A 15166-nucleotide genomic window follows, 5' to 3' on the forward strand; every position below is an offset into this window, starting at 1 on the left:
CACGTCAATAGATGACGGACAAGTGGCTTATTCAATCATATGCAAGCATTTTTTGATTAGGCCCAGCCTTCTGAAGCAACACTTCAATGGATCGGTTCCAGATGGATGAGTGGAGCTAGGCGGAGCGAAATTCATCTGGCTAAGGTCAGGTTAAGTGTCAGTTGCACTGGTCTTAAATCTCTCGCTTCGTCGCTCAGTTGGATCATTAATAGGTCTCTGCTGAGATGGCTCAGATTGTTCTAATGGTTGGGTTGTGCAATCAGCCTTAGCCATATCCCTTTGTAATGTTCTGTAGCAGGATTTGGTGTGGTATTTTATGATATCTTGCTCTTACACTGTCAGTTGAAGAACCCTAGCAGTTTGAGTGTCATTAATCTTTGTTTGTTTGGCAAGCGAAACAATAACACCCCTGCCAATTTCACCACTAGAGAGGTACTCAGATTGCTTCTTCTTCTGGCATAGGATGCACTCGTCAAGATTGATATCCTACTGTTAGGTTGCTCAAAAAAGCTAGATTTAATTTTTTTTTACCATAAAACATTTTCTACTTCAAACAAAAGTTGCCTTAAACATGACATGTCACTTTCTATTTTTAACCCCCATAATCCACAGATACTGTAAATAGAAATTAATTAATTAAAGCCTATCTAACCATGTTTCCTGCTGTAGCCCAGTCAATTAAGTATTAGCTATGTGACACTGGATGGATAAGTCGTTCTCTCACTCTCTCCAGGTCATTTGATATTTTGTAAAATAAGGTTTCAAATATGAGTAATTGGTATGTACCAACTTATCTATTATTTGGGAGGAATAACTTCATGACATGAAGAAACTGTAACTTCATCAATTTGTCTGAGACTATGTGATCACAAGTTGTGATGACATTTTCCCCATTTTGCAAAATAAAAGAAAACACTAGCAGCTAGTTAGCTAACAAACTGTAGTTAGCTAGCTACAATACACACCAAATTAAATATAAAACTGATACAAATTCATTATAATTATTTAAATACACAAAATTACAACTCATATGATAATGACACATAATAAGTGTACACAGCAACACAAAGAATAAAGAGTAGATTGCCTTCTTGATCTCACAAGTCATCTTGCTTGACAGCCATGTGGTCTGCTATGATGTCAGGTCACTATGGCTGCCAAGTAAACTTTTGTTGAAAAAAAAAGTTGTGGTGATGACAGCAATATTTAGAACAGATAGGAAATGTAAGCTTTTAAAGTTTAGGTTAATAAATAACTGGCAATTCTTGTTTGTTGCTAGTTGTAGGCTATGTGGTTGACTGTTTTTTAGCCATTTTCTTTATATCATATCAAAATGCTTACACTCTTCTATGACCTTACAATCATTGTCATTGTGAACATTGTGATCACCTCAGAAAATCTATAGCTTCAAGGGTTTATGTACGCATATTTAATGAGATATTGGCTAATTTGCATATTTTATTTTATTTTTAAGACAAAGTGTAATACAAAAAGTATTTCTCTTAATATGAAGATTAAACTGGTAGAAGTTTATGAGAATATCTATTAAGGGAAAAAAAAGTCCCATTCACCTATAATGTGATAATAGTGTCACCTATTGTGGTCATTTTCAGGACTTTCGTCCCGGGTAGCGATTTTGGCACACATCCCACGTTGTTCAATGGGGTCATATTAGTCTATAACAGTTGAGATATTCTCCGCTAAATGAAGTGCATACAAATCTTTCCCAGGACCTCTACTATATCCTATAAAACCCAACTGAATTTTAAAAAAATTAAATGATTATACTATAGGATGCAATTCATGAAAATTGGGCACTTCTGGACAAGTTTTTGATTTTTGGCAGGGTGTTAGGTATAGGCCTAAGCTTTTCAAAAATCCATGGATACAAGTTGGGGTGGCTCCCCTAGTGGCAGTTATCCATAAAATCCAAAATGGCCACTGCTGAAAAGAGAAAAGGTTATATCTCAGCTTCCTTTAGTCTTAAATTGTTGTATAAAGTATTTTCTCTACTTTGTTTGATACAAGGAATCCAATTTTGGTATGTTCTTATTTTAAGTCCATTTCCATGTACAATTTATTATCATAGTCATATTTAGCTCAAATAAACTGTCAATATCTCTGAAAAAGTCACATTGAAATATTACTCAGGGCCCTACACCCATATTTTTACCTCCAAGGGATGCTTTTCTTTGTTGATTGGACAGGTCACTATCACTATAGTGTCAAAATCACATGTTGTGACCAAAATGACCATTGAGGCTTTAAATAAACAGAACTATGCCACAGTGAAAAGTTATAATAGGCTTTTCACCATGTTAAGGATCAATATTACATTTTAGTCAAACTACACAAAAAAAACAATACATACTTAAACAACATGTGTTTATTCAAAGATTTTTTGTTTCACTCTTTATCATTATTAGTACAGCCTCCCTCACACTTGCACAATGTGGTACAGCGAAGTCCAGCTCGGTGGCACTTACAGTTGCCCTTACAGGCAACCACACAGCCACAGTTGAGGAGGAGTGAGCATCCCTTGCTGACATCTTCCTGATCTGTCCAATATGGCACCCAGACTTTGGTTCTGTCATTCCATTCCCAACCCCACTGACTGGGGTCCGGAATCTCTGGAGTTTTGGAGAGGGACTGCTTTCAGACAAAAGCTGCAGTGTGCAGGGCACGCTTCCCATGCTGGAATAAGGCATGCTGGGTCGGGGGGATTGAATCCAGGGACTTGAGGCCATGAGTGAAAAGAAGCTTCCGGGCTTCATTGACTGACTCGACACAGCAGTTCTTACTATACATATAAGTACAGTCCAGCGTTCGAGAACTCGCATGTGCACTGATTCCAGTGTGAGGCTGGTTGGGTCTTGGGTGATCACAATGAGGGTGTCGGTGACTTCTGGGTAAGCTGCCCACGCATTCCATGCAGTTTTTTTGCCAATTCCATACATTGCTGATACAACGTCACATCCTGTGAACGCGTGGAAGAGGGGCAGTGCTTGGCATTTTTGAGGTCCCAGCAGTTCTGTGATGTGGTGGATTGCTCTGACAGACCTAACTCATGGAACAGATTGATGGCCAGCACAACCACATCACTATCTACTGTCCTTAGGTAAGCTTTGGTGTGACCCTGTTCGGCAGTATGACGTAAATGTAGCATCATTCGTGTGTCTGCTTCCTCTTGCTGACATGGTGACAATGCTTCTAGATCAGTAGGTTTGTTGCTCAGGACCAAGTTAGCCTTTGTTGTAAGGAGGTGGTACTTTGAGCCAGCTGTGGTCTTCTGAAGTTCGTCACTAATGTACTGAAACAGCTCATCTTTATTTTGACTGTCCTTGAGGAACTTCTGCCATTGAGCTCCCTTTGGTAGTGGTATCTTAGCGGAGACTTGTGTTCTGTACCCTGCTGTCCCACCACGCTTAACACGAGTCTGGGATTTGAGACTTGCCTCTATATACTTGTCCCAGACCTCATCCACTCTTGTCGTCCTGTCAGTCATTAGGCTGTGTAAGTATGGCATCAAGTCCATCTGAGTGTACTCTCCAAACACTCTGGCACGCTGGGTTTTGATGATGTGTATTACTGCTGCCATATCAAGCACGACCACAGAAGCTTCTTTGGCTGATGGAGAGGGGCCAGGACCTGAATGAATGAATGAATGAGTTTATTTCAACCAGCAGCAGCAGATCATACAAATGAACGGAAGATTTTAAATAAAGACTTGCTGATTGAAAATGGTTACGACAGAAGTAGAGCTTAAAGGTGCCGAACCCTTGTTCACCCTATCTAAGACAGACAGAAAATATGATATATACAGACCTGGCATTCCTGGTAAGCACCTAAGAATATCTGACTTGGTTCCTGACCGCAGCTTGCCTTGATCGGACAAAGATGGAGGCTCATGCTGATTCTCATGCTTGAAGAAGTCATCGATGTTCAGATCAGGACGGGCTTGTAGGGACATAAAGAGCTTGGTGACAAGGGCTGTATTTGCCTTGGCAGACCCCAACTTGCTGGCACCCTTCTTCAGATCCACGGGTGGCCTGTTTGTGAATGTGAGCAAATTGGCCCTTGGAATGACATCAGATAGGGGCTTGGTGGCTTTTTCTATTCTGTCCCTTACAAACTCTATGAACATGGCTTTGCCAATGTTAGGAGCTTCCCTGAGGGAATTGGAGATCTCATGGTCAATGACCTCACCAGTGTCTAGGGTGATGAGCTCTGTACCCATTTCTTTGAAGGGACTGACTATTTTATCTTCCTTTGCAAGATTGCATAGTTCTTTCAGATGATTGAGGAACTTTTTCTGTTCAGCAGCTGAGGACTCTGGATGTTCCAGACTTTCCTTCTCACTTGAGGCAGAGAAACAGGCAACCTCAAACTCATCAATGGCCCGTAGGACTTCCGGTTTTGAGAGCTCGTTTATCTCCTTCTCCTCCTGCTGGGCATACAGGCCCTTTGGACCACTGTCCTCCTTCAGAAACTTAATACTGTGTTCCTGGCTCTGATCAAGTGGCATAAGGGAGAATTTTTTATCTCCACGTTGGACCACAAACTTCCCCTCCATGAACGCCTCGTGGACTGCTGGATGGGTATCTGGCAGGTTTGCCATGTCCTTCAGGAATACTGGCATCCAGTGGGCATAATTTGTATGCCCAAAGGCAAATAACCACGGGCACAAATCTTCGAGGGCATTCAGGGTCAGTGGCCAATTCCGCACTCGCTGACCACGGATGAGGCGGCAGTTGATCCTGAGGTAGTCTCGAACTGTTAGCCAGTAAGAGGTTGTTGGAGCATTATTCCTGAGTCGATTCTCCCACATCTCCATGCTTTCATGAGGCCCATAGCCCTCTTGGCAGTACCCCTCATATGCCTGTATTTTGAGTACATGGAGCCAGGCAAGGGTAAGCTGGTAGGCATACCGTGTACGTTTGACATGCTTTCCGCTTAGTAGAGATGCTGCAACACCAGTATTGAAGATCTTTGCAAGGGCAAACATCCGGTCCCATCCAGAGCCAGCTAACAGCTTACCTCCACACTCTTGGGACATCATCTCAATATGAAGGAATCCCATGAAGCACACCATTTTTGATTCGCCAACCTCGTCAGGGAACTTCCATTGGCATTTTTTCTGTTGCGTATACAGAGGGCAGTCAGCCACTATGACTGGAACCTGACCAGGATTCACAAACTCGGTTGCCTTCATGACCACAAGCATTGAGGGCCAGATGTACGTACATTTGCGAACGTAGCGTTATCAGCGCCATTGACACACCGCAGATTGCGAACGCTGTCAGACCCAAGTTTCCGTCGTATTTATCAATCGTTCAATCCTTAGTGTAAACTGCGCCTTTCTCTGGCTTTCTCCGCCCATAAACGCAATTTACGAACGTCCACCACAACTGAATGGCAGCGCCTACATACAACCGCAGTTAACTGAAGTTAACTGATGACAACATTAAAAAGAATCAAACGTTTAGCGATCATGAAATAATACCATACATGATAAGATGTAAACAAGCAGGGAGATAATGAAGATCAGTAGTTCTACTCAAACTACTTGTGCACGTAGGCTATAGAAGATTGGTCAAATCTAGCAAGTAGGAAAGTTTAAGTGAATGACGTGAAAGTGAAAGTAAGACATTCGAAAGGCCAACGAAAGTTAAGGTTGCTTTTGGTAGTACAAATACTTTCACCACAAAAACTGTTGCTCTAAATAGCGATTCTGTTGTCTTTGAAAGGTTCTCTTATTGACGCATTGAACTGCAATTTGGATTAACACCTGCTTTTACAAGGCGGAAGTATTTAGGCGCAGAATAGACGTGCGCTTTCAGGAGCAGTCTTTGTACATACCGCGGAATACATAACTAGGCGCTCTTTACTCTTCCCCCCCATCGTTTTACGCTAAACTCCCACTTTCCCCTGGATCGATCCTCCCATGAATGCATATGCATGACATGACAATCGCAATCTGCCACTTTCAGCTCCCGCGACAGGCAGTTTGCGCTTTTACATCATTGTGGCCTGTTTGTACATACCTCGCAATGATTTTACACGCACATTGCGAAACAAATACGCCTGAAATGGGCGCAAAAGCGTTAGTACATCTGGCCCTGAGTGTTTCTGCATGGCCATAGATGAGACCTTCTCATAAAAAAACAACTGTGGCCCTTGGCCTGACATCTTCTTTGCGTTGGCCATGAGAGAAGAATCCAGAGTAGGTCACTGGTGTGTCTTGAGGTATTCCATCTTTTTCTATCAGGACCGTTTGGAGATGGTCTAGCCATGCTTGGTCAGGCACTCCTGCTCGAGTGTTCTCAGTGAAAGCTGGTCTGGCTGTTCCATCTGGAATTGATGAAAGCTTGATTTCCCCAGCATATTCAGCGATGTACGGCACAATGGCAAAGTCATCTGGAAGCTTGATAGAGGTGCCTTCAGAACCTTCAAGGGTTAGAGGAGGAGGGTCTACCCCCATGTTGTCATGAGTGAGATGGTTGGTTAGGGATATAGCAGTGCCATGGAGCTCAAATCGACCAGACTAATCAATATTATCAACTCCACCAGTAGTGAAAACTCCCCGCTTCATGTTTGATGGAACAACAACTCCATCAACTGCAAACTGCCTTGACATGGCACAGGCAAGGCCCTTCCTGACATCCATGACTCGTTCATAAGATACTGACATGCCAAGTGCATGGAACTTCTTGATGATGCCTTTATTGCGATCATTTCCATGCAGTTTCAGTCCCACATAGAGTGGAAAGGGTGTCTCTCTTTCCTTCCTCTGATAAAGGGTGAGGGCTTGACTACTTTGCTTTGCAGCATTGCTGCATATCAACTGACTTATAGTGCAGGCAACTCTGACCCTGGCAATGATGGTGTCCTGATTCTCTTCATTCTGCTCAACAGAGCTTGAGCCTTGAATCAAAACATCTAGAAGGGTCTGAAGAGGTTTTGCAACTGGTTCACTTAGACAGGTTGATGTAAAGGATCCATTGAAAGGCATCTGTTGCAGAAGGATGTATTTGCGCAGCATAAGTCCCACTTCAACTATTGTCTTCGCCTCATCTTCAGTCACTTGAAGGCAAGAAGTCTGAGCCACAGCTGCAACAACTGTCTTCTTGTGGGATATGTAGACATCACGGCCCTCTGATAAAGCAGACCACTCAGGCCCAAGCCTTTCTAGGAGGTGCTCTTTGAATCGTTTCTGGTGCACATATGTTCCATTCCAGTCTGAACCCAATTGCTCTAGGCGACGATGATAAAGTTTCCTCAAGCTAGCTAGCTTAAAGGTAGATTCATTATACTGTACATATGCTACAAGCTGAGCAATAACTAATGGATCATACTGCATTGGCATTTTCATTGCTTCTGATTTCTATCAGAAAGACTCAGGGAGGTACAAAAGGCATAAGCAACAATAAGACAGTCTTTGGCATAGGCCCCGTCCTCGGTCCAGGTCACCGAGTGTGCAGACCCTTGCAGATCCTGCCGGTATGAGACGGCAGGGGCGGAGCCTACCCCCTGGACATCTGGACAAAGCCAAACTGGTGGTGGTTAGGGAGGGAGGGTGGGAACATCGAAAATCGGCACCTGAAAGCAACAGGCAGGTGCAAAGTAAAGTGATTATAAAGGCTGATGCAGACTGGTGATTGGTCGGAAGTAATGAATGAATGAGTGACGCATGCATTGAGTCTTCCTGACAGAATTTAACGCTAACGCTTCCATTTCTATCAGAAAGACTCAGGGAGGTACAATGAAAGTTAACACACGTTTTAATCCATGAAAGGATATACAAAAGGCATAAGCAACAATAAGACAGTCTTTGGCAGGTCCTCGGTCCAGGTCACCGAGTGTGCAGACCCTTGCAGATCCTGCCGGTATGAGACGGCAGGGGCGGAGCCTTCCCCCAAAGAATAAGAAATAAAGATACCCACCAGAATGCTTAGATGGTCATCCTCTCTGAAAGAGCATAACAATATTAAACAGTGCATGTTGTATTATCCGGTTGAGCTCGGGAGATGAATCAGAGAAAGCAAGACAGACAGCAGAGACACATGAAGAATATACTATTAATAAAATAAACGGATGATTTGATGAGGATGACTATGATTATGATGATGGATTCAACCACCTGTGACTCGAATTCTATGATTGATTTAAAGTTATGGAAGGGAATTGAGCTTGCAGTTGCTTGAGTGACTAGTGCTTGCAGAAGCTTAGCTTAAGGGTTAACTAAAAACGTGCAGGGCGATGAGCTTGCGATTACAAATGCTCAGGGTCAGTGTATGGGATAGAGCCTGCAGTTGCAGATGCTCTTAGTGCAGCGGGATAGAGCTTGCAGTTGCAAATGCTCGGGGGACAATGAGCTCGCAGTTGCAGAAGCTCAGGTTAGTGCAGAAGAAATAGCGCTTGCAGTTAAAGAAGATTATGACCTGCACAAATGCGACCAAGCCAGTACGGGCACCAGAAACGAAGAGATGAGTAATATGATTAAATTTAGATAACCACCACCAGACATTTGCAAGAGGAAGTACATTGATTACAAAATGCTCATTACTGCTGAGTGAGTCTTTAGTAATTAAGAACTCAGTAACCGTACAGTCCATAGATTCTTGTGAGCCTTGTGACAAGCAATGGAGTAGCTAGCTCTTAATTGACAAGCAGTTTGTGAACTCCATTTGTTACGGTTCAATGGTGAACAGAAGCTGCAAGGACAAGATGTACAGCAGATGAAATTAACAGATACTACTGTCCATCCGGCAGAGGTAAAGCCATGTTAAAGAAAGCTAAATAGCACAACTACTATTTGGATGGAAATGTAACAAAGCAAGGTTTAGATTAATGAATTAATTATGTTGACTTACCCAAAATAACAGCACGGTGTAGTGTCCATGATAGATTATATCCGATTTAAGTACGACCCCTAAATGTGATGACTGTTTCCGTGAGCAAGCCGCATCCTGCAACGGAATGGAGCTAAAGCAGATCCGAGGGCAAGATGAAGAGTGAGGCCATGCTTTTGCACCTTGCTCTTGGAAAGGCCCCCCAAAATAAGATGAGCAGCATAGGTAACGTTAGCTAAACAAGACAGAAAAACATGAAATAGATATTGTCCATGGGTAATAAGTTCAGAGAGAAAGGTACAGAGAAACAGATAGAAAGCTTGAGCACTCTCTGGTGAAAAGAAGAAAATGACCAGCATGGTCTGCAGCGATTGCAGCGAAGTCGAGGAGCTTGCACAAGCTCAGAGCTTTCGTAAGCTCGGTTCTTGCACGGCAAGAATGTAATGCAATGTGGTGCAAATCCCTGTGGAAAGTGCTTAATGATCGTTCTCAGTCCAGGACCCAAAGCGTGGAGACCCTCGCAGATCCTGCCGGGTGAATACGGCAGGGGCGGAGCCTACCCCCAAAGAGAAAGATGGGAAAGGCTTACCCGAGGGTAGACGTGAGGCTGGGACACTTCCTGGAATAGAGCATAATCAAAGAGAACATTAATATGAGACAAATCCTTCGTTAATAGTAAAGTGATTCATGAAAGGAAATGAAACCAAGAACAGATGATAGGAAAAGTGTACTCTCTTGCGGGTACAGAAGACATAACCAGCATGGTCTGCAGCGATTGCAGCGGGGAGCTGCACGAGCTCAGAGCTTTCGTAAGCTCGGTTCTTGCACGGCAAGATGTAATGCAATGTGGTGCAAATCCCCGTGGTAAGTGCTTAATGATCGTTCGGTTCGATAACGATTGATGATTGCGATTTGATGATGCGATTCGAGTCGACTGTCGAGTCGAGTTGCTTATGTATATGATGAGTGAAGTGGGGTGATGGAAGGATAAAGGAAATTAACTGTTGTGACGTGATTACCCAAGGTTGCTTGCAGAAGCTAGACCAAGGGCGGCGGTGCGTAGTGACTAGAATGTATTAACACTTTATTCTGTGCCTAAAGTGCCGGCTGTGCGTAGTGACTGGAGAAGAGTGGCTCGGGTCCATCGTAATTAATATAATGCTTTAGCTGAGCCGAATAACCACCACCAGACCTTTGAAAGGTAGCTTACCTTATTTGACACTTGCGAGAGCTATTTGCGCATCTAGAAGGGCTTGATCCTGAGGTCTTATATAGGACTCGTAAGCCGACGAAGACCATCTTCCGAGCAACTTGATAGAGGATGCAGGTAATCCTAGAGCGGCTGCTGACGTTGCAGCGCCGATGCGAAAGGGATGGCCAGTATATTGGGAGTTTGAGAGCCCGCAGCTACCAACCGCTGTCGACAAGTGGATTCTGAACCATTGTTTAGACATAGATAACCCAGTGGGTAGAAGAAAGAGGTGCATTAGGAGAAGTGTGTGGGTGAAGTTTAAGATAGTTGATCATAGAAGTATAGGGACAGAAGAGTTATTTACTTTAGAATCTCTGATAATGACAACAGAACCTGAGGTGTCCATTTTAGAATGTTTCAGAAATACATAGAAGTGGGAGGAGAAGAGGATGGCTGAGCAACAGTGTTGGGGGTAATGCGTTACAAAAGTAATGTAATTACTGTAATATATTGCTGTTTGCGGTAACGCGGTAATGTAAGGCATTACAAAAAAAAAATTGGGTAATATTTACTCGGTACAAACTTCAGTAACGCGCGTTACAATGCAGTTTAACCCAAAATTAAGCGCTTGTTTTGTTTTGATACATATTCGCAAACACCACGCAAGAACAACAGAGGACAAAAAATCCGCGCAAAATAGTAGAACGTTATCTCCTGATACTGGTTGAATATGACTGTGGCTGCAGCAGACTCGCAGGCGAACTCTATTTGCGGGATGGACATAAGCCTACGCTCATTATTTTCAGCTTGTCATAGACAAGGCTATGAAGAACATAATAGTTAGTGCACTTTGTGTGCGAAACCGAAACATCTCTCAGCTCGCGAAATAGCACAAGTAAATTAATGAAACATCTAAAGTAGTGCCACGCTAATCTTTTTGATTCTTGATAAAACACAAACTATGCTGTTGTGCATGTCAGCTTTGTGCTGTGAACTTAAATTGAAGAGAATAAAGGGATAGAAATGCAGAAAAAGATTGTGTAGCCTGGCAGTGCCACCGCTCCCACCACGCGCATCACGCACTTTGCGTTGGGCACCAAAGGACAGAGGGGGCACCCAAATGTAACCAATGAATAGTAGCTTTACTGCAAACTGCGTTTCACTCTTCATCAATAACGTTTACAATGTCAAAATGCACTAACACGATGTTACATGCAAGTTTGATACCTTTTGGGTTCCCTCAATCACCACCTAGTACTAGAATTGGAGGGTCTTCAATCATTCGTTTTCCAAGCATTTAGGCTACTGTACATGAAGCACATGATTCAATTTCCAAAGCAATGAAGGTTGCTTAAAACAACTTAACATTGTGCATATTATTGTTAATATTGTGCTATCAATGTAACTCAAACAAATAAGGCTTGTAAACAAGAGCTGGCAAAAGGGCATTATGACAACGTAAAGATCAATGCTCTTAAAGTGACAGTGCACCATTTATAAGTAAAACAGCATTTCTTCAGAAATTAATGTTTAAAAATACACAGTAATGGTCTGTAAATAATAGGCTTTACTTTAGGTGTTTGAGTTATCATTTAAATGTCACTCACTCAAAGCCACTCACTTAGGGCACCGAAATGGCCAGCAGGCCACCATCTTGACATGTCTTTATTAAAGGAACCGTATGTAAAAATTGTATTTCAATTAATCATAAAATTGCCATGATATGTCACTAGACATTAAGAAATCATGTTCATTTCAAATACTTATATCACTGACAACAGTAGTCTGGCCAGGATATTGTCATTTAAAAAGTGAAGTTGCAGCCCTCAACTGATGTTGATGTTGTCATGTTGTGTTTTGGCCTAATGCGCTACCCTCCACCAATCTACTAATCACAAAGTCAGTAGTGTTTCGTCATCCGGTTGCCAACTCTGCCAGTCAGAGGGGAGGGGAAGGGGATACACCGCTCTACAGTAATTTGAAAGTGATTGTAGTACCCGTTTTGGCCACAATCTTACATACGGTTCCTTTAAGCTTTGATTTACAATATAGTAGGCTCTCTATTGATTTTAATGAGTAGGCCTAGGCCTTAAAGTTACAGTATTTCTATCACAATTTACCAGACTTTGACCTTTTGTCGGTTTTTAACAAAATTCTGACTATGATTGTTCCTTGTATTGCATTATGAGCACTGCGCCTATTGCATTCTACTGTTGCCTTAAGCCTAGCTCAGTCATTATGCTATACCACATCTCCCTCCATTGGAAGAGCAAGCTGCATTGAGCATAATAAACTGCTTTTAGAATGGCAAATCCATATTTCTAGATATTTTGGTGAAAGTAACTTAAAAGTAATGCAATAGTAGTGTAATGCCTTACAATTCAGAGACAGTAATATTATAATGTAACAAATTACTTTGAAATGACAGTAATAAGTAATGCATAGTACATTACGTTTTTGAAGTAACTTGCCCAACACTGCTGAGCAAGCCAGATCCTGAGAAGGGTTAAGAACCTGGCTGTCAGAACAAAATTCCCTGGAGCGCATGAACCCATTGAAAGCCATGAGGAACACGGCTTCAAGGAGTGAATTGATAGGGAGTGAAAAGAGAGCCAGGGTTAACTAACCAGCAGCAGACCTAAGGACACAACAGGACAAGACAAAATACAATCAACAGATACATAGCTGGAGTACACTAGCACTTATGGATGGTCGCTGAGGATGATTTAGCATAACTAAAATAAAGACAAAAGATGTAAGAGTAATCCTCATCATGCTGACTGGGTGAAATAAGATTAAATGTGAGCAAAGCACTGCTCCAGAGCCAAGAGTAAGTGGGTGTTTAGAATATGTGAACCAGCATCACAGACCTAGTAAATTAAATAGTTAGAGTGAATTGGTGATGTAGCCTAATAATTGCTGGTTGATTTGATTATATGACGATTGAGAATTATGTGATTGAGATTCGAGGACATATGGATATTCGATAATGAATTGCAAAATCTAATGATTTAACAATGCAAGTTCACTATTCTGCTGCTCCTACTGTGGTGGGATAAAGACATGAAGGGTTAGCGTATAGCTTAGATGAGGAGGTAAATAAGTTGACATCACATGACCTGGATGAAGTAAGATTAAATATGAACCAAAGCACTGTCCCTCGATGAACGTTTTGGCTATAGGCCTACGTGAACCAGCCCCGCATCCCTGCATGAAGTAGATAGTTACGGTGAGGGTCAGTACTCCACTGCCGACAGATGCATACCCTTAAATTAGAGAGAGAGGCATTTACATTAAACGAAGAGGAGCTGCTCCTGAAATGGAAAGATTATTAAGATGTTAAGTAATGAAGAAATGGGAAGGAATGCCATCCCTGTGCTTGCGGCTGCCGTGACGTAATGGGAGATTACGAATGACGACAAGCAAAGTGCATTGTGCTTGGAAAAGTATGAGTGAGTGCAGTATTGGCCTGAAGGAGAGTTTGTGCCTGCTAGAGGTGTTGCTCTTTTGGCAGAGAAGAGTTTGAGGAAAGATCTTGTTCTAGTCCCTACAGCCTGAAGACCTGCAAGGAGGAATGGAGTGGTTAGAGAGGAGACATAGCATTTTCAAAAGGACCTAGCAGGCAGGCAAATAAACAGCCATGATACATTTACGTTGCCATTAGTTAAATCAACGAACACAATTGTATGGGCCTACATATTATGTACATAACCAATGACAGTAACAGACAATGACAGACAATAATGATCAGCCAGACAGGAGAATGAAAATAAGATTAATATGGCCTTCAGGTGCATCGGAAATATTATGGTTAATGACAGTAGCCTAGAAAGGGGAAGGGACTAGGAAGAGTACTTTTGTCCCTGTTGGCCTTCCATACACGACAGCCTGACCAGCGAGACAATTTGCCTAGATGTGGACCTACCAAAGCTGTATCATGGCAGCTTTGGCAAGGAAACCATCGCGAGTGTCGATAACTGGAGTAACGGAGTTTTTTAAACGGTTCCGTACATGTATGTTAACAGCGTAGCCTGATAAGTCTGACGGTTTTCGTCAGAAAAGTTTAGCAACCATATTTCCGTTGTTAGCGATACGACGTTAACCTCATTAAGCAACTAGGATCTAACACGAGACTAGGGTGAAAGAGAACCTTCAAGCTGCGGAACTTGTCTCTTTCCGTTGATAAGACCAGGCGGACAACCCGAACAGTGGCAACAATTTGGCCTACCTTACTCTCCGACGTTTACGAGCTACTATCCTACATGGAAACCCCCGAGACTTTGGTGAGATGCGTCCAACATGGTTGAAGCGAACGTAAGGTAGGCTAAGCTACTATGACTGCATCACATGTTAAAGTTGTGGCGAAGTGAATGACTAGCTACCCGTGCATGGATACGGAACATCGAAAATCGGCACCTGAAAGCAACAGGCAGGTGCAAAGTAAAGTGATTATAAAGGCTGATGCAGACTGGTGATTGGTCGGAAGTAATGAATGAATGAGTGACGCATGCATTGAGTCTTCCTGACAGAATTTAACGCTAACGCTTCCATTTCTTTCTTTCTTCTGCACGAACATCATTCCTTATTTTTGTGTGGCAGGATGCATGATAACTAACATCTCCAGATCAACTGCAGTGTTTAGCCTGGCATAAACTGCCCAGTTTTGTGATTCCAGGGCCCATTTGTGGAGATTCTTTAAAACAGTTCTCACTCCTAGCCCTGTAAATGGGCTCAGTGGTATCATGTTCATATTTTTCACAGTAAACACACTGCAGTTTTTTATGGTCTAGGCTAGCATTAAAACTTGACCTGTTTTTTTGGGGACTAAAAGTAGTCACTTCACTGTTAGACTCAGTCACTTCACTCTTCGACTCCTCCCTTGGTCTCTTGTTGCTGGCTCGTTGCAAAATATGAGACCGGAAGTGTCCTCGACATCCATGAAGATACTTTTTTTCCAAGGTGCGGGCTATCCCTGAACCATCATTTAAACTTTCCAACGTCACTCCGAGATGCTATGGGATATTAGCTTCAGCAAATGCTGTCAAATCATGTTCAAGGCTTTAATATGTTTTAAGATGACGCTCAGTTTTTTATGGACATCGCAAATCTTTGTTAGATTTTT

General features: G+C 42.5%; 2 protein-coding genes across 4 annotated transcripts in view; both read right to left on the minus strand.

Moving 5' to 3' along the window:
• Nucleotides 1-15166, minus strand: part of psmb8a (proteasome 20S subunit beta 8A) — a 339256-nt gene that overhangs the window by 154343 nt on the left and 169747 nt on the right. The window lies entirely within an intron of this gene.
• Nucleotides 1-15166, minus strand: part of LOC143140875 (uncharacterized) — a 95408-nt gene that overhangs the window by 17512 nt on the left and 62730 nt on the right. Inside the window, exons 1-2 of one of the 3 annotated variants that reach the window (XM_076302004.1) lie at nucleotides 3826-5800; nucleotides 2382-3648 (exon numbers count right to left, since the gene is read on the minus strand). The exons of 1 other annotated variant lie outside the window; for it this stretch is intronic. In XM_076302004.1, coding sequence (XP_076158119.1) covers nucleotides 2882-3648; nucleotides 3826-5224 — 2166 coding nt within the window. In that variant the 5' untranslated portion in view covers nucleotides 5225-5800 and the 3' untranslated portion in view covers nucleotides 2382-2881. Of the gene's footprint in view, nucleotides 1-2381; nucleotides 3649-3825; nucleotides 5801-15166 lie in introns of those variants that run through there. One more of the 3 variants, XR_012990697.1, reaches the window with a different exon arrangement.

This window comes from Alosa pseudoharengus, unplaced genomic scaffold, assembly GCF_046254945.1.
Source record: "Alosa pseudoharengus isolate Yale_2024_CS ecotype anadromous, Long Island Sound unplaced genomic scaffold, YU_APseudo_1.1 YU_APseudo_1.1_scf_23, whole genome shotgun sequence".
NCBI lineage: Eukaryota > Metazoa > Chordata > Actinopteri > Clupeiformes > Clupeidae > Alosa > Alosa pseudoharengus.